Source organism: Eublepharis macularius, chromosome 3, assembly GCF_028583425.1.
Source record: "Eublepharis macularius isolate TG4126 chromosome 3, MPM_Emac_v1.0, whole genome shotgun sequence".
Lineage (NCBI taxonomy): Eukaryota > Metazoa > Chordata > Lepidosauria > Squamata > Eublepharidae > Eublepharis > Eublepharis macularius.
Window position 1 is genome coordinate 143,684,399 of NC_072792.1, and position 19,251 is coordinate 143,703,649.

At 40.5% G+C, this 19,251-nt stretch overlaps 1 protein-coding gene across 1 annotated transcript in view; it reads left to right on the top strand.

Annotated features, from left to right (window-relative positions):
- ATP1B1 (ATPase Na+/K+ transporting subunit beta 1) overlaps positions 1 to 19,251 on the top strand; it is a 41,111-nt gene that overhangs the window by 15,709 nt on the left and 6,151 nt on the right. Inside the window, exon 3 of the mRNA XM_054975064.1 lies at positions 12,975 to 13,133. Coding sequence (XP_054831039.1) covers positions 12,975 to 13,133 — 159 coding nt within the window. The remainder of the gene's footprint in view (positions 1 to 12,974; positions 13,134 to 19,251) is intronic.

Here is a 19,251-nt window from a genome sequence, read left to right on the forward strand (position 1 = left end):
ACTTGTTTTAAGGCCTGGTTGTTGCATGAAAAATGAAGCTTCTGTGGCAGAGTGGGGATTCAGACCCAGGTCTGTCCTGAGCTGATAGTCTACCCTGAACACCACACTGGCACACCTGACACAGCTGTCATAATACCCCTCCCAAAAGAAAAAACCCAAGTAATCTAGTTTCACCACTGGTGGCTGGAGTATTGGAGGTGGAAGAATAAGAAACTACCAGTGGGGAATGTGTGAATTACTAGAACAGCTTTTATTTCCTGATTCTTTTGCAACATTTGAACACCTTTTTCTTCATGCTGCCTGTCCCACATACCCACAGTCTACTGTTGGTCTAGGGTTGCTGTTCTGGGTAGGGCTGCTGGAAGGAGTTGTTCTTGTTTGCATTTAGCAAGAGCTGGGAAGCATTTATTTGTTTTGGAGAGGTAGGCCTTTAATGAAAGTTGTCATGAGTAAGGAGGAAATCTATTGTAAAGAACTATCAAAGATTTCTGTTTAGTCTTCAGATAACCTGCTGAGGCAAATAGTACTTCTGCTTTCAGAGTAAAGGCTCCAGTGACTTCCTTGTGCTGAGATAATGGAAGGGTCTCTCTATACATTACATGTTTTCCTACACAAGCAATTTTTTTATGAGAGATGGTATGTGTGTAGCTGTTATGTCTAAAGTGTTGCACAAGAGTTGTTTCCTGCTGTCTGTATATGGAATAGGCAGCACCACTCCACACATTACCGCGCACAAACAAAATCTCAAGTTTACAAGAAATGTAAGGCATGAAATAGCCCCAAGTGACAGAGAGGCAGGGAATAGTCTATCCGCTTTACATTTAGGATGAGAATGGCAGAATTTGTATCTAATGGGGCTTCAGTGTGAAATCCCAGTTGAAAGTAGCTAGAAATTGGTGGTCTGGAGTTGCTGTGGAAGAAATGGCTTAAAATCGCTGGGCAAAGCTAGATGCTTAACTCTGCTGTGAGTTCCAGTATCCACTCTGTCCGCCACCCACCATTACTCATAGGGGTAATGAGTGGAAAGGCAAAGTTTTGAGTCTGCTTCTAACATTATAGCCTGACATTAAAACTCTTGTGGACTAGAGTATTTTGTAGGTTCGTTGAAAGTAAACATAGAATTGGATCTGAAGCTTCTGTTCCACTAATGGTGAAGCCTTCTGCTGTTCTGAGGAGTCCTGTACTGGGGGAAGGCGCTACTGGATAGCAGAATGAGACCTTTGGATCCAACCCTATAGCTAATTGAAACTAAAATTTTGTGTTGGGTTTCAGCACACACTGTATAAACCTAAATAACAAATTCCAAACTGACCCATTCTTCAAAGATTCCCAAGAGACAAACCAGAGCATTTAGTAGGAATAAAACTTGAAAACTTGTGCTTCTAGCTTCTTGGTAGCTAAAGATCACTGTTCGTAGGGGAATAAAGGATACCTAGTCTTGGCCTACCAATTCTGCTTTTTTTGCCCAAGTCCATCTGGAACATAGTAGAGGCAGGAAGAGAGGCCTAAGGAGGAGGAGGAGAATCTTTTTTTTAACCCCAATACTAGCTATACGTTGTTGCTGACTTGCACAGCCCTTTTGCCTTTCTCACTATTATCTGCTGTTGAAAAGATTGTGATGTGTTGTCTTGCATTCAGTGTGTTCCCCCACACTCTGCTCCAGTTCACTGGTTGCCATTTGCATGGGGCGGGGACACGTTGGAAGCAAAGTCATTGTGCATCTCATTTACTAACTGTTTTCAGAGAGATGAGGCAGTGGGTGGGTGGGTGAGTCAGCCACAGCCCTAAATCTTCCCTAAGCCTTGGGGAGGTGCAGCACAAGCAGAAAAGATCATCTGGGCAACCTCTATTTTACAAGTAGCAAAAAAGTGGGCAAATCCTCTGCAGTAATGGTAACTAGGGGCCAAGCTACGAGTGACGAATGACAGTTGAATGGCAAGTGTATTTTTCCCTGTTTGCTTGCGCTCCACTCGATCCACTTGCCGTTCAAGTGTCATTTGTCACTTGTAGCTTGGCCCTCAGTTGCCAAACTCCTGGTAAGGTCTTAAGAATTCCCAGAATTACAACTGATCTCCAGAATACAGAACTCAGTTCCCCTGGAGAAATGGCTGCTTTGGAGTATGGATTCTATGGTATTGTATCCCACTAGTTCCACCCTCCACCCCCAAAAAATCTCCAGGAGTTTCCCAAACCAGAGTTGGCAACCCTAATGGTAACAGAACTGGGATTGTGCAATAGCTACACTTGCCTGTTGCAGGTGCAAATGGAAGCATGGTGCAAAATCAGCATCAAGGGTTCTGTAACATGTTAATTATCAACATGAAAATGTTTCCTTTTCAGTTTGGAATGATTAAGTGGGTAGATAAGAAACCAGATCTTGGCTTGCTCAGAGGCTGGGGTTGGGCATGGGAGAAGGAAGAGAGACTCAAGCCAGGTAGAATGACACCAGTGTTACTTCTCTTTGGCTCTGGAACTGTTGCTTAGCACAGCAGAATTGCATTCTGACAATCAGTTAGTAAGGGAGGGTAAAAATGGGAGAAGCAGCTCTGGCCAGGTGCTGCTTATCGGGGCAGCTACACAACAGTTTTGGAGCTAATTCACTGTAGTGGAACAGGATCTGAATGTTGAAAATCTGGCATTTCAGCAACAGTCCCAAGCTATTCTTGGTTTAGCCGTGGCTTTACCAGTAATTCCTCATAGAGATAACTCCTGTGATAAATTGGTGGGGGAGGTATCTAATGGGGAGCCTGCCTTGCTGTTGAAATGCCACTCAAGGCACTGTCTGTAAAGTGTCCCCTGCTCTTGGCTCGCCACAGTAAAGCTGATTTGCCAGTTTGAATAGAACTTGTACCTTAATTTGTGTGGTGTGTGGCCAAAGTAGCCACAGGAACAGCGTGGACTTCATTTCTCATTATTTTCAACATCAGCGATCAACATGCATCAATTAATTCAATTAAAACTTGACTTGAAACTCATGGGAGAACAACCTAATGTAATGCCTTCTTATAATGGCCATGGGATACTGTTCCACTTCAGTGGGATGGAGATAGAATTTCTCCTCTTGATATCATCTTCCATACCCTCCTTAAGCTTGCCTATGGCTCAAAAGGCAGACTGTTACAGCTACCCCAATAAATAAGATTCTTGTATCCAGTTATTGCTACTGCTAGAACAGCAGATGCAGGGCTAATTTAAAACACACACTCTAGTCAAGGCTTTGCTTGCCAAATAATTTGGGCCTGATCCAGTTCCCCTTTGTATCCTTGCTAGGACAGCTGTATGTGCTTATAACAGTGCAAGTAAAGCTTCAGTTGAATTGGGCCCTTCGTGTAGATCAAAACAGCTGCTGCTAGCAATTAATAAGGTGGCTGAGCGAGCAATCCTAAGCAGGTCTACTCAGATTCCTATTCCAGCCTATTAAGTTGTGTTTACTTCCAGGAAAATGTTCTTAGCATTGTACTGTAAGTCTGCGTGTTATGAACCATGTGTTTGCTGTTCTGATTTCTTTTGGTAAGAAGAGGCAAGAGGGATAGGCAGAAGGGGGAGAATATAGGGAGTTACGAGTATGCAGATCAGACAAGGTAGTTTCCCCCCAAATGCTAGAGTCTTTTGTGTGTTCTCAAAATAGAATCCCCTTTTCAAATGAGAAAACACTGATACAAAATGGAAGCTGAGGGTCTTGGGAATCCAGATTGTGCACTGGACAATTTTATAATGAATTACTATAATCCTCTGGACAAATGGTCCTATTTCTGTGCTTAGCATCTTTATATTTGTAAATTAATATTACATCCTCTTGTCTGCAATGGTGCTTATTTGAGTCACAGGTACAACTGTTAATATGTAAAATCCTGACTATATCATATCTACCAGCTGGGAAGCACCTCATATCTTGGAATCCATTTGTTTTTTCGAAGCTTCAAAAAAAAATCGGGAGTGGTGGGGGTGGAATCAAGTCTTCAAAGCTTTTTTCCTTTTCTGAGAGAGCTTGGAATAAGAAAAGAAAAAAATTGTACCAGCTTTCCTGATAATCACCCCCTTTCTAAACAAATAAAACCCAAACTCTTTACACTTAAAAGGATGTAAAGAGATAAACTGGCAAAGAGGGAGAAGTCTGCTTGCAGAGTTCATTATTAACTAGAAATAACTGCAAGGGAGATAAACTGGTGATGATGAACCCCATTACAAGCTATGCTTGACTTTGGAGAACTTTGGGCCTGGAGCTTGTACTAGAATAAGGTGCTAGAGTTTGTTTGGTATGCCAGCCTTCCCTGGTTTTGAAATTGTCCCCTTCATGTATATAAGGCCCCACCCACCAGGTGCCTGGGATGCTGCCATGTGAATATGCTAGTGCTGCATGGAGAATTCCTGCAACCAACTAGGAGCGTGCCTGAGAGTCATCTGATACAAAGAGTTCTGGGTCACATATGTGCAGTTTTCTTCATTTTAGGTCCATTACAGCAGGAAGTGGCAGAAGGCGGATCTACTGATGGGCTGTTGGTTGAATAATGAGGGACCATCAATTGCTGGAATTATTGCAAAGAATTTTGAACTAGGTGGATATTGGTCTAATCCAGCAAATTATTTGTTATAAAGCAAGATTGAATACTTGGGGTGGCTTAGTGCGGATAAGTATTGATTGTTAAGAGGATCTTGTGTTTGAAGCCATGCTTGTAAATTTCCTTTCCTTTAATGGTAGAATCATTTGACCAAAAGTCTCAAGTCAAACCACACTGATTTCTGTGTTATTTCAATATTATTATTCCTATATACCTATATTTTAATTCTGTTTTCTAGGTTTAAAATTAACCCTCTTTAAATATTATTAATTTTAATGTATAACCCCATCATTAAAAATGCATTTTTTTCCTTCAACGTAATCACCACCAAGAAGAATTTTGCGAGAGCTCAGGTAATCCTTGAATCCTTATCCTTTAATAAAAACCGAACTATCTTAGTTCTATCAACACTTGAAAATTTGAGACAAATAGGCAATCAGGCTTATCCTTTTTTTAAAAAAGGTGGGTAGCCATATTGGTCTGCAGTAGAACAGCAGGATTTGAGTCCATTGGCATCTTAGAGAACAACAAGATTTTCAGGGTATGGATCAAGCATACCATGCTGACAAGTGCATGAAACTCAAAATGTGAGGAAACAGCGTGCTCAGTTGAATCACGCCTGATACAAGAGGAGGTGGCATGTACCTCTGTTTGGACCAATCAAGTAATGTAACACAATTTGCCTGGACCTCAAAAGGGGGTACCGGTTAATATGTCCCCTTCAATAGGTAAAAGAACTTACATACAAAGGAAAAATTAATGGGATGCCTAGACTAGGCAACTTGTCCATACGTGTAGGAACATGTCTCCAAAGAAAGGAGATCACTGTCCATTCTAGAACAGTACTCGTGTCTTGGCATTAATGCTAATTGTGAATTTGTTCACCTCCAGAACTACCTGCTGCAGGACAATTAGCAGCAGGATGATATTGTTTAGAACACATTAATGAGTGGAACTCAAACTGGTACTCAACCCCTTTGGCCTGGTGTTGTCTGGGCCTGGGATATAGACTGTCTGTATGGAAATTCCGTCAAATTTGCCCAGATGCAGAAGACCCTAGACTCTGCCCAACGGTTAGCAATGCTGCACACTCCCACTGTTGTGGTAACAACTGCCATGGTGTTGACCATTTAGGCTTGAATATCTTTTTCCCAACACATGTTTGTGACGAAACAAGAGCATAACACATGGTCCTAAATTCCAGTACCTAAATATGTAATGTGTTTTCACTGTCAGACCATTCATTCTTATATAACAGTATCATAACCAAGCACACTTCAACTATGCAATGAAGCATCAGTTGTCGGCATAACATGATGCTGTCCAATATAAAAAGGTATACCCCTGACCAAACTAATGGTCTACCTGTCACCTTTCATGGCTCCTGAGGATTTGTCTCAGGATGGACAAACTCACGAACAGAGAAATGTGAGGAATGACCTGAAAATCCCTCAGCAACCATTCCTGTAAATGTATATATTGCGCATAGTAAGGGGTACCATTGACATGGCAGTTGACACCCGTCACGACAGTTTCCATATGCTCCAGGTAAGTTAGAATCATTTGTTGGTGTCTAGCCCAGGGGCAGAATGACCCTGGTACTCACGTAGTTCAATGTTGTGTCACTGTGGACACAAAACTCTGGATAGGCTGCAGTTGTGACCCTTCTGTCAAAACACCAAAGTTATTTGTGAACATACCACATCATATCGTAACCTCAGTTATAAATTAATTCAAAAAGTGGTGCAGCAAATAGAACAATCTAGGGTTGTAAGATGGACCAAGCTGGTTCCCTGCAGTTGCTGAACACTCTGGGCATTGTTAAGACAATAACAACAAAAAAGGGAAGATATGTGTATAGAATATCCTGCCTCAGTATTTGCATCACAGCTAGCCGTGCAAATATCACTGATAGAGATATGGGAATAACCATCCTCCAAATCCGTGTCAGCAACCCAGCAATTAACCTGTATGAAAAATAGTGAAGAGGAGAATGTAACCATTCCATTCTTGATACTGTAAATACACCAAACTGCTTGACATCTGGTATAGGCTAACAACATCCACCCATTCCTTATTTACTAAGAAAAAAGTGGGAAAAGAAGCTGTAACTGGAGTTCCCTGAATGGTCCCTTTGCATTAAGGGACCAATTTTCTTCCGCTAATGCTAATAAGAAATTATTTGCAGCTGTCATAATTAATATACACAGAAGTTTCTGAAGTCTAAGCCGTGGTGATTGTTCAGTATGGCTAAGGCCCAACAAACAAAAGTCACTAATCATGTTCAGGGAATAGGATACCAACCATTTAGGAGACCCCCTAAGGTCCTTGTGATTGTGCTTACTGCAATGATTTTAGGACTATACAGAACCTCCCTTCCCACCTGAAGCAATGGTGGTGAGCCGGAGGGATGTTGCAACACCAATCAGTTATGCTACTGACCCCAAGAGAGTTCTTTTCTACTGAGAAATCCCCTCATCCATATGAGAAAGCAGGAAAGTACCCCTAAATAGAGTCATCTACTCCAAACATAGTCATGGGGGGAAGCGGGCAGTTGGGTAATGCCCCCAAACGTTATCACTTCCCTGCCCCTGGTGAGGCATCTACAGAATGTCTACCTATGTTCATCTGCCATGTAGATAACGTTATAATTTCCATTAGTAATGGGGTGACCGTAAAGTACACAGTGGAGAGGTCAGCAATAAAAGATGACTGGCTCCCCCTGAGATATAGAAGGTAGCCATCTATAATAGTCTAATGTTTAGCAACATACAAATTTTAAAAACTGCTGCAGAATATTGCCTTTGCCCAGTCCCTCAAGTTTTCTGCCCTCATCAGAGAGGGAGGGGAGAGTACAATAATGGGTGATAAATTTCTTATAACTAATGAAGGTGGTGCAAGCTTGCCACCCCGGGATGATCAAGCATTAATTATGCCCTTAAACATGAGTTCCAACCGTTAGATGTTATTGGTAGGTCAGCAGGTTCCCATGGATAGGAAGGCTATGACGGAAACTGAATCTGAGCAGGGGCTTGTGCATCACCCTCACACTTAACGAACAAACAAGTCCAATACTTGTCAGAGAAGCATGCAAAGACCCCCATAAAGGGAAACAGATCCTTCCTGGATTCTATCACAGCAGTGAGTCATGAGACCAGAGAAGCGTGGTTTTTTTGTTTTGTTTTGTTTTGCATTGGCCGGAAATCAAACCCGGTTCAACTGTTTGCAAGGAAGCTATGCTCACCAGTACATCACCAACCACTTAATCAAATAAGAAGGCATCGCGTCGGCTGCAGCGTGGGGCTGACAGATGTGGACTCCGATCTCACAGATCCAATGGGAAAAAGAATTTTTGGATCCAATAGTGGTGACTGACCACTAGGAGGATCCTGCAACAGAGTGCAGCTCTAATATGTCTGCAGCTCTCTCTCTCTCTCTCTCTCTCTCTCTCTCTCTCTCTCTCTCAGGTTGCCTGACGCCAACCCCTTCAACTTCAGTGTCTGTTACTAGTCCACAGCTTCAATGAGCCTTGCGTCTGTTTATCCAGCCTTGAAGAAACCTTGGTTCTGAGGAGGTCATGGATCCAAGGGGTCTTAGATCCTAAGGAAAACCTGACCCCAAACAGTGTCTCAGGTCCAAGGGTCTCCGATCCAAGGAAGGTCTTGGATCTGAAGGATCTTGACTCCAAGCAAGGTTTCGGATCCAACACAAGTCTCGGATCCGAAGAAGGTCTCAGATCCGAAAGAGGTTTCAGAGCACAATACTTTTCACCCTTGGCTCTGACTTTACCGCTCCAGCCCAAGATGGGCGCTCCTTCATGGCAAGCAACACAACTGCCAGAGTATCGGAGCTCGGTGGACACCCTTTAGTGGCAGATGACTTAACTGCCTGGGGGTCATAGCTCCTTGAATGCCTTCTTGTGGCAGATGCCTGTGGCCAGAGCTTTCCACACACCCATCAGCGGCAGATGACTTAACTGCCTGGGGTTTGGAGCTTGTTGGACACCCATTAACAGCAGATGACTTAACTGCCTAGGAGTCAGAGCTTCACGGACGCCCATTAGTGGCAGGTGAGTTCGCTGCCAAGGGGTCAGAGCTTGTTGCATGCATGTTAGCGGCCGATGATTTTGCAGCCTGGAGCCATAGTTTGCTGCATCTCAGACCTGAGCAGATGCTCCAAAGTGGCAGTTGACACAGTTGCCAGATGAACAGAGCCTATTGGAATTATTCCTCAATGTAGGCCTTCTTAATATATCCAGCATACCTCATGAAACAATACACTCTGAGGTAACCTGAAGGGTGGCAGTTATGACCTGCGAAGTCAAACTCGCCAGTTCTAAAACCTCCTCAAAACACACAAGATGTAAGGAGGAGTGAAGATAATCCAAAATTTATTAATCTTCTCTTAATATAAAACGTTCAATGTTAAAAATTAACGGAGCTCACAAGTGAGGTTCTTCTCACGGCGGCGAAAAGAGAGCGGAGGGAAGGGGCCGTTGCTCTCCATTAGGTCACATGACCGTTTGGGCAGGAAGCGGTTGCAATGTGATATGAGAGCAACAGCCCCTAACGGGCTCTAAGAAGCGTTAAAGAATTCTCCGTCGGCAGGCCTGTGCGTGCGCAGTCCCCCATGTGGGGCTGCACAGAAGAACGAAGATGAACAACAAGATTTTCAGGGTATGAGCTTTCAGTAGTCAAAGCTTCCCTTTTCAGATCTGAAAACTTTCTTGGTCTTTAAGGTACCAATGGACTAAAATCCTGTTCTTTTTCTTTTTTTAAATGAAAGGTCAGCTTGCCCCTTCTCTCTCTCTTCCTCCAACCCTTCCCAGGCTCTTATCTGAAACTGGCTGTTGCCTGGCATATGAGGGATTAGAGGGCACTCTGCTACATGTGATCTTTGTAGTATGTCTAAATAGTTCTTTCTGGAAACACCCTGGGTTGGGGTCAAAGGTCAGCAGTGTGAGTTTACCATGTAAGGCTTGTAGAACAAGGTTTCTAATTAACTGGATGACGCTTCTGGGACAGTTCCTATTCCCTGCCCCTTTGCTCATAATTATATGTTGTGTCTGTGAAAGAAGCACTGGGGAAAGGAAAAGAAAATGTAGCTTTTTTGTGTGATTTATGGCTGAAGTCTTCTCGGTTGTAAAGCAGACTAAGGGGACTAAGCAGACTAAGGGGATCTTTTGGCTATCTTGTAAATGTGAATTATCTTAAGCTGCTCTGGATGCCAGAATGCTTTGATACAGGGTGGGGGTGGATCCTCCCATCCTGTCACTGCACTGAGTGGAGCTGGAGGAAGAGGCACTTAAGTGAGAGGAAGGAATCGAACTGCTCTGTGGAGTGGTGTAGTCTCTGCCTTCTCTAGCTTATCACTGGACATTGAACTAAAATTCTAGAGAAGTTGCACCACTGCAGTTTCACTGCATTTTCACAGTGAAGGCATTGCCTTTGAAGGGTTAGCAAATTTGAGATGATGAAGTGCTTTTACATTTGACTACTTGACACTGGCTGAGTGTGTGTGTGTTTGTTGCACAGTCTTCGCAACCCTATGGAGATACTGTTTATAAATACAAGAGACCTTTCTTCCTTAGCTCAGGGGTTAGAAGCAGCTTCAAATTGAGGGTCGCTCTAGAATCTCAAATCCCTTGCCCTAAGGTGATCAGTCAGCATGGTCTCATCTTCAGTGTTTCCAGGAATATATTTTGCAGTACAGTGCAAGAGCTCACAGAGGAATTTCTGAGGTCAAATGCAGGTTAAGTCAAATGTATGACACCTGTAGCTTCTGGAGGTGAAATTTCATTGTGCAACACTGGCATGAGCTGGGTTTATACTCTGGTCAGAAAAGCCTTTTCCAAAAGTTTTGTCTGTGCACACCTGGAGGTTGGCAGCCATGTGTATTGGGAGTGCAGTACTCCCAGTATGCATGGTTATGTTTTCTGCAGAGGGACGTCGTATGTAGTTTGCACGGATGCACAGGTTTGGTGCCTTTGATTCAGAAAATGGACAAAACCAGTAGTCAGTTTGTGTGTAGTGAAGGTGTACAAGCATGCAAAATATGCACAGTGCCCCTTTTCAGAGAACACGGTGATGACTCATATTGAGAGCAATGTGCAGTGGCCTTTCAGTATGTGCAGGCATATTGTCTGAAAAGGGCTAACATCTGATATATATATATATTGAAAGTCTAGAAGCTGTTGTGCAGAGAAGATAACTAAACAGTGTGATCCTAAGCAGAGTTACTCCAGTCTAAGCCCATTGACTTCAATGGGCTTACTCAGGTTACTCAGCAAATTTCATAACAAAGTAGGAATTTGAACCCAGGTGTCTGAGATTGTAGTCTCACAAGCCAGTATGTATATAACATAAAATTAGTTTTTGAACTCTGGAATCATTTCTGGTGAGTAGCCGTGTTGGTGTCTGAAGCAGTGAGCTCTGACTCTCAAAAGCTTACACTTTGAAAATCTTGTTGATCTCTGAGGTGCCACTGGATTCAAATAATTTTGTATCTTTGCATTTGCTCAACACCTGTTAAATGGCTAATCACAAAGTAGGGTCCAGTTGATAATATTGTCAATTTGAGAAATTTTGCCAGGTTGTGCCATACGGTAATTGAATCAGCTGGGGGTTTTGTATTGTGTAGCATATTTAGTGTGCTGAGATTTACTGTCTTGTTGGGCTTCAGATTCACCCTGTGTAATTTTGTGAAAATCAGACTGACAGAAGTGACTTGCTCGGGGTTGTTATTGGGTTCTAGTCCACACTAACACATGAAGCTAATTGAGTAGACTTTTAGCAAGTCACTCTTGGCCAAATCTACCTCACAAATTGGCTATTATGATAAAATGGGATAGCAGTACTCTTACCCCCACCATGAGTTTGTTGGAGGAGAAGCAGTATGACATGTGGCACCGTAAATCCCTGATTTAACTGCATTTGTTACCAGATTATTCTTAATTATTATGGTGAGGACAGCTGAGATCTCTATGAGAGCCAAGGATCTGAAGAAAAAAAGATAGACAAACAGCAGTTTGTAAGCTATAGCTCTCTCTTTTTAAAACAGCTATCGTTTTCAGGCAATGTTACCCTTTTACATTATAAATCATATACTAAAGACCTACACCCAGATATTTAGCTAGGAAGATCCTGGGTTCTCCATCTGCAGCCCATGTTTTGATTTCCCTAGCCTTCCTGTCTCCCAGAATTCTTTAGTGTGTCATTTTCAGCAGTGCAGTAAAATAGCTCTGATGCAACAGTCCAGTGCAGCAAAGCACAGTCTGACCTTTCTAGGCTGGGTGGTGTTGGTGGAACTATGCGTTGGCCCCAGATGAATTTCCGATTCAAGGGTTTGCTAATAAATAAGAATGCAGGGGGAGAATCAGAGCAGTGGCTGTGGTGGTGGCTGACTCTCCCTCCTGCTGGTTCTTTCCTGCAACCTGTTCCTCTGGTCTCTCTCTTTCTCAACCAGGCTTATTTTTATTACTGAGTCAGAGAGTCAGAAAATGGGCTGGGAGAAGGAGATTGCAGAGAGAGTCAGCAGTGACTCCAGGGGCAAGCATGCCTGCTAAACTGGCAAATATACTCCTCTCCTTTTATTAATGCTTTTGTTTGCCTTAAAATGTAGTTCCCACCTTGCAATTTTCTTTCTGGTCCTTTTTTTCCCTGCCTGTATTCTCCAAACCAGTAGTGTTGGAATGAGGAGACCTGGGTTCTAATCTTCATTCAGTCATGAGTGGCATTGGCTGAGTCACCCACATACCATAATCTGTGTCTCAAGGTTGTTTTATAGTTAAAACGGTACCTGCAAAAAAGAGAAGAAAAACACTCCATATATGCCACCTTGAGCTACCTTGCATCTTTGCTGTTACCGTGCATGTGATTTGGTGATGAGCCTTTACGTCAGCAAAAAAAAATGCAGGACAACTTCTTGTGTAAGAAGAAACAAAATGCATACCCCAGTCCAAACCAGAGAAATTAGTTTCTTTCCCGTAGTGAAGGTTGTCTGATGCTTTCCTTTCCCCTCCCTTGTTCATTTTGGCCTCATAGGTCATACTATTCACAAAAAGAAGGCTGGCTCCTGAAGAAGGACAAGGATAGCTTAGCAGGGATCTGCTCTGCAGTGGCTGACAGAAGGAGCCAGCAGCAGGGTTTTTTCCTACATGTTAAGTGATTTTGTTAAGACAGAGAGGCTAATGGGAAAGTGGCAACAGAAAAGCTCCTTCTCAAAAGATTTCAGTATAGTGCTGCTGTACAATGTACACAACCCCCCACCCCATCACCTACCATCTAGAGGACCATGAAGAGCTATGTCATTAATCCTCTCTTTCTCAACATATGTACTCTTCATATGTATAGATTCCACATGTCTCCGGTCCATGTTTTTTCTGGGTATATGACAGCTATTTCTCTTCCTTTTCAGGACTGACAAATGTTCCTCAGGTACTTAAAATGGAAATTTCCTTTGATCCTACTAACCCCACAACATATGATAAATATGTGAAGCTCATGGAGTCCTTCCTGAAGCGTTATGATATGGAAAATCAGAAAGAAACAGATACGGATTTTGATTCTTGTCCAAGTGAGTAAATCCAACATCACTTGTATATGGTGCTTGCAAATTAATTTTAGTTTTCAACCAATCCCAGTTTACTGCTGATGATCCTTTCCAGGCCCCCTAGAAAGTAGAAGAAGGTTTTTTTCTCTCACACTGACACAGTCATGGCTACATTCCTTGTTTTAGTCATTGTTTATCTCTTGAAGCCAGTATGGAGGTGGCTATAAACATATTTAGTGAGCATTTTCTTCACTTAAACTCCTCTTTTTCCCTCATGGAATAGCTGGCTGTCAGAATGTTGTGTTGTCCCTTCCAAACAAAAAGAAAATTGTTTTCAACCTATACCAGGGCAACTCTCCCCCCACCCCTGTACAGGGCGAGTAGCATGCCCAGATGTATCCTGTTCCTAAAATGGGGGAAGTCTTGCTCTCCTTCATTCATTCTGCAATGCCTTATAGCTATCAAGGGTAAAGAGCTCTCCAGTCTAGCTTCCAAAATGCCCTGGTATAAAGTCCTGCCATAGGTATCCTCATGAAGCAAGAATGGCATAGAAAGATAAAAGTGGCATTTAAATGGCTTTCAGCACCATCACTCATCAAAGTGGATGGGTACACAGTTCACAAACAGCTGTTCATTTAACTGAGATGAGAGGAGTGAACTGCATTCTGGTACCATAAGACTTGTACAAAAAGCCTTTGAGAAGTATTAAGGAGGAACTAATACCTTGCCTATCAGTGACATGCCAGCTCAGGTAGGCCGGCTGCACCCATTGAGAATGATACACATAGAATAAATCCCTTTTATTTTTAAATCTAGAGAGCAAGTTCTTCTTCTTCTTTTTTTTATAATAGATTTTTATTGGATGGTTCAATATCTAATCAATTTCAAATACAAATACATTCCATTTCAATTCCCCTGTGTATATTTCCCCACCCCACCCCCTCCCCTCCCCTCCCCCCTTTTCGATAATGACTTCCAACAGCACTCCAACCCCCCGTTATTAATGATACCTTATTTCTATGCTAAAGTTGTTCTTTTCTTATTATTAGTAAAGATCTTAATTATATTTTATTTTACTTAATTTCTTTAGAACCCCTCGAAAGACCATAATTGTCCCTTAACATCCCATTTCTTTTCCATATATTTTTTCAACTTTTTCCAATCTTCCAAGAATACTTCTGGATCTTGCTCCTTCAAATTTCTTGTTAGTTTATCCATTTCAGCCATGTACAACAATTTCCTTGTCCATTCTTCAATTTCAGGTATTTCTTCTCTCTTCCAATACTGAGCATATATTATTCTAGCTGCTGATATCATATAATATATCAATATCTTATCATTTCTATTAACATCTTCCAAATGCAATGATAATAACATTTCTGGATTTTTTGCAACATTATAACGAAGTATCAAAGACAGTACATATTTTGGTCCAAAAGTCTCTAGTTTTACGACAAGTTCACCACATATGAAATAGAGAACCTTCATGCTCCTTACATTTCCAACGCTTATTAGATAGCTGTTTGTTGGCTATGGCTAATTTAAATTTATGGCTAATTTAATTTATGTTAAATACCATCGAATATAACATTTTATAGCCATTCTCTCTAATACTGGTACATGTTGATATTTTTAAAGTATTTTTCCATAATTGTTCCCATGCTTCCATCGTTATTTCATTATTACAATTTATAGCCCACTTTACCATTTGCACCTTGACTGTCTCATCTTCTGTAAACCACTTCAATAACAATTTGTACATTTTAGAAATTATTTTACTATTATCTCCCAACAGTAATTCTTCTAGCTCTGAATTCTTGGTTCTAAAGCCTGTTTTTCTTTGTTCTGAATCAAATAAGTCTTTGATTTGTCTATATTGCAACCAACCATATTTGAATGGCAACTCCTCATTTGGTTTAAGGTTCAACTCATTATCTGTTATTTCTGTTTTTTGAGAGTAAGCCATTCTTTTCCTTTATATTCTAATTTTGGGTTGATCACCTCAGCTGGTACAATCCAAAGTGGTTTCTTCTGGTCTATAAATTTTTTGTACTTTAGCCAAGTCAACAATAAATTTCTTCTCAAATAGTGGTGCTGAAACATTGCATCCATTTTATACTTATCGTACCACATATATGCATGCCATCCAAATAGTTTATTATAACCTTCCAAAGTTAGTAGTTTGTGATTGGTTAAAGACACCCATTCTTTTAGCCAGACTAAACATATCGCTTCATGGTAAAGTCGAAGATCAGGTAACTGCATTCCACCTCTTTCCTTAGCATCACAAAGAACTTTCATCTTTACTCTTGGTTTCTTTCCTGCCCACACAAATTCTGATATCTTCTTCTGCCTTTTTTCAAATTGTTTTCTGTCTTTTACAATTGGTATTGTTTGCATTAGGAACATCATTCTAGGCAACACGTTCATTTTGACTGTGGCAATCCGACCTAACCACGACAAGTTTAGTTTATTCCATTTTATCATATCTCTTTCAAATTGTGTCCAGAGCTTTTCAGTTATTCTTAAATAAATCAATATTTTTAGCTGTCAGCTGTATTCCCAAATATTTAGTCTTGTGTACCACTTCACAGTTTATTTCACTTAGTTCCTGTTGTACCTTTTCTTATTTCAAACTTCTCTGTCAGATCGTCATTGACACAGATTGTCGCTCTTTGTTCCTTATATATTGTTTTTACTGCTTCTATAAATTCTTTACCTAGGTCCATCTTTTACATTGATGCGAACATAAAGTCCCAGTTCAAGTTGTCAAAGGCCTTCTCTGCATCTGCAAAGAAAAAGCCAACTTCCTTGTCTGGTCGCTTATCAAAATATTCCATGGCATTTATAACCACTCTCAAAGTTGTCCTTTAGTTGTCTGTTTGGTAGGAATCCAGCCTGGTCTTCTCCTATAAAGTCCATTAGCCATATTTTAAGCCTTTCTGGTAATATTCTTGCCATTATTTTATAGTCATTGTTTATAAGCGAAATTGGTCTGTAATTTTTCACATCTGTCAAATCTTGTAATTCTTTCGGGATCAAAGCAATACTCACTTCATTCCATGTAACTGGAAGTCCTTTTCCTTGAAGTGTGTCATTCATTATACTTTTTAATATCGGTACAAGGTCTTCCTTCATTACTTTGTAAAATTTAGCAGTGATCCCATCCGGTCCTGGTGCTTTTCCAATCTTTGCTGCTTCTATTGCTTGTACGATTTCTTCCTCTGTTACTGGAGCATTCAGTCTCTGCTTCATTTCTTCTGTTATCTTTGGTAGATCTGTTTTTTGCAAATATCGGTCTATTTCTTCCAAATTTACTGCCTTCCTCTGGAATAATTTCGCAGACTATTTGTAGAAGGCATGCTTAATTGTTTGATGATCTTTCACAGTTCCTTTCCTTCCTCGATTATCCTACTAATGATTTTCTTCTCTTTTTTCTTCTTCAGTCGCCAGGCTAGGTACTTTCCTGGTTTATTTGCTCCTTCAAATGACTTCTGTTTTAATACCTTTAAATTCCATTCTAATTCTTTGTTGCTAATGGCTCTTATTTGCTCCTGCAGTATTTTAATTTCTTGTCTTATTGATTTTTTCCTGGGTTTTTTCTTTAGTTCCTGTTCTTTTTTGTGCAATTTCTCCTGAATTTCATGCCATTTCTCTTGTTTTCTTGTCCTTGTTGTTTAATGAAATTAAATTTCCTCTTATAACTGCCTTGTGTGTGTCCCATATCATTTGGATTGAAACTTCATTATTATTATTTATTCGAAAACAATGTTTTGTCTCCTCTCTCAAATAATTCAAGTTGTCCTGGTTTTGTAATAAATCTTCATTTATTCTCCATCTTGACTTTTCTCTGACCCATTATTGCTTTCCATAATATTGGATTATGGTCTGAACTCACCCTTGGCAAAATTTCCACTTTTTTTGTACTTAAAGCTAGTTCTTTTGATGTCCAAATCATGTCTATTCTTGAAAATGATGAATGCCTCGCGGAGTAGTACGTGAAGTCTTTGCCTTCGGAATTTTCTTTTCTCCATACATCCTCAAGTTGTTCTTGCTGGACTAATTCAAAAAATATTTTTGGTAACTTTCCAGATTTTTTGTTACCTCCCTTTATTTTCCTGTCTATTTGTAAATCCACAACCCCATTGAAGTCTCCGACCATTATCATCTGGTCATATGAGTCTTGATCCAATTTGTCCATTATTTCTCTATAAAACTGGTCTTTTGCACCATTGGGTGCATAGAGACCTATTATCAATGTTTTTTTGGCATTTACACTAATTTCCACCGCCACATATCTTCCATTCTGATCTTGAAAAAATAATTTAGAATCTGTAGTCTCTTCAATATAAATCACTACTCCTTTTTTCTTTTGGTTGGACGATGTTATATATTCTTTTCCAAGTTGTTTATTTTTTAGATATTTAATATCTTGATCCTTAACATGTGTCTCTTGTAAACAAATTATATTGCAGTTTTGTTTTTTTAACCAATTAAAAATTGTTTTTCTCTTTTGGGGTGAGTTTAGTCCATTTACATTCCACAATAATAATTTGTATTCCATTATGTTAAATTCTTAATAGTCTGGGAAAATCCTCCGCATTTTCCTCAAAAAACTTTTCCATCTGCTCTCTTGTTTTGATGATGACTCTTAAAGCTTTATAATAAAAGCTTAGTCCTTCTGGTATTTCCCATCTGTATCTGATGTCCTTTTCTTTTAATTTCTGGGTCAACTCTCTATATTTTTCCTTTCTAGGAGAATCCTTTTTGGCATTTCTTTCATAATCTGAACTCTGTTTCCCTCCACTATTAAGGGATCTTCAGAATGACTTTTGATAATTTCCTCTTTCATTCTTTTTGTCACTAATTGGACAATAATATCTCTTGGTATCTTCTTTCGTTGTGCATAAGCTGAGTTGATTCTGTATGTGAGATCCATATTTGCTGATATTTCCTCTGTTTGTTTGTTTAGAAATTCTGCCAGAATTTCTGTCATTTGTTCTTGTGCAGTTTGCATATCCAATTCCTGCACACCGTGAAATCTTAGTTGCCTTTCTGTCACCTTGCATTCCATCAACGCCATTCTCTCTTGTATCCCTTGATTTTCCTGCTTTATATTCGTTGCTAAATCCTTAGTCTTTTGCTCTACCTCTTCAACTTTTTTGTTGGTTACTTGTAATTCCTCTTTTTTTCCATCTATATTTTTTGCCAGTCCCGCTACTTCCGCCTTAATAGCATCTTTCATATCTTTTAAATCTTTTGAAAGCATTTCCTGCATTTTTTGCAGCAATTCTTTGTGGTTCTCTGCAACTCTTTTTTCTAATCCTTCAATTGCTGCATCTACTGAGGCTTGCCATTCTCTGTCTGCTTTTTTTGCTGCCATCATAGGACTCGGCTTCGCGCCTCCCCACGTATCCGCTCTTTTCCTTAAATCTGTTTTGAATTCTTTTAGTTCCTCTCTTATTTCAATATATTTAAATAACTTAACAATTAAAAATAGTTCCTTTTAATTCCAAAATGTCGGGCGTTTTTTCTCTATGGTTTCCTAGCCGCTTCTCTATGGTTACTGGCTTCGCTTCATACCTCAGTTAAAATGGCGTGCTTCCTGTTCCTGTAGTCTTGTAGCCTTTCCAGTACCTCCCTTGTTTTGCTTCCGGGTCTTGCTTCTTCTAGTTGGTCTTCCTGCTTCCTGCCCTCTGCTGTCTTCTCTAGGCAACACGTTGTCTGCTCCCCTGTTTACTTCCCGTCTCGCAATGCTTCCACTAGTCCACACCTCCTTTCTCACGCTGGCTATCTCTCTTCTAACTGCAAGTATGTATAAACAATATTTCTTTTAACTTTTTTAGTCCTTAAAACTTCGCCAGCGTCCAAAATTTTACCCAATAATTGATCCTTGATGTATACTTTATTAAGTTCTGTCCTTTTAAATTTTTTATCCTGGTCTTTTCACTGCCGTTTTTCTTTACAAAGTCCGATAATGATCTTTACCTTTCGACAATTCTGCGGGTTGTCTGTGCTGTTTCCTTTGCTTATAGTTGGTTAAAGCTGTTGCTGGAGCTTGGTTTCTGACGATCTTATGCCAATTAAATGACTCCTGAGGCACTGCAGAGTTAGTAGCTCGCCCTTCTCCGAGGGGACCTCA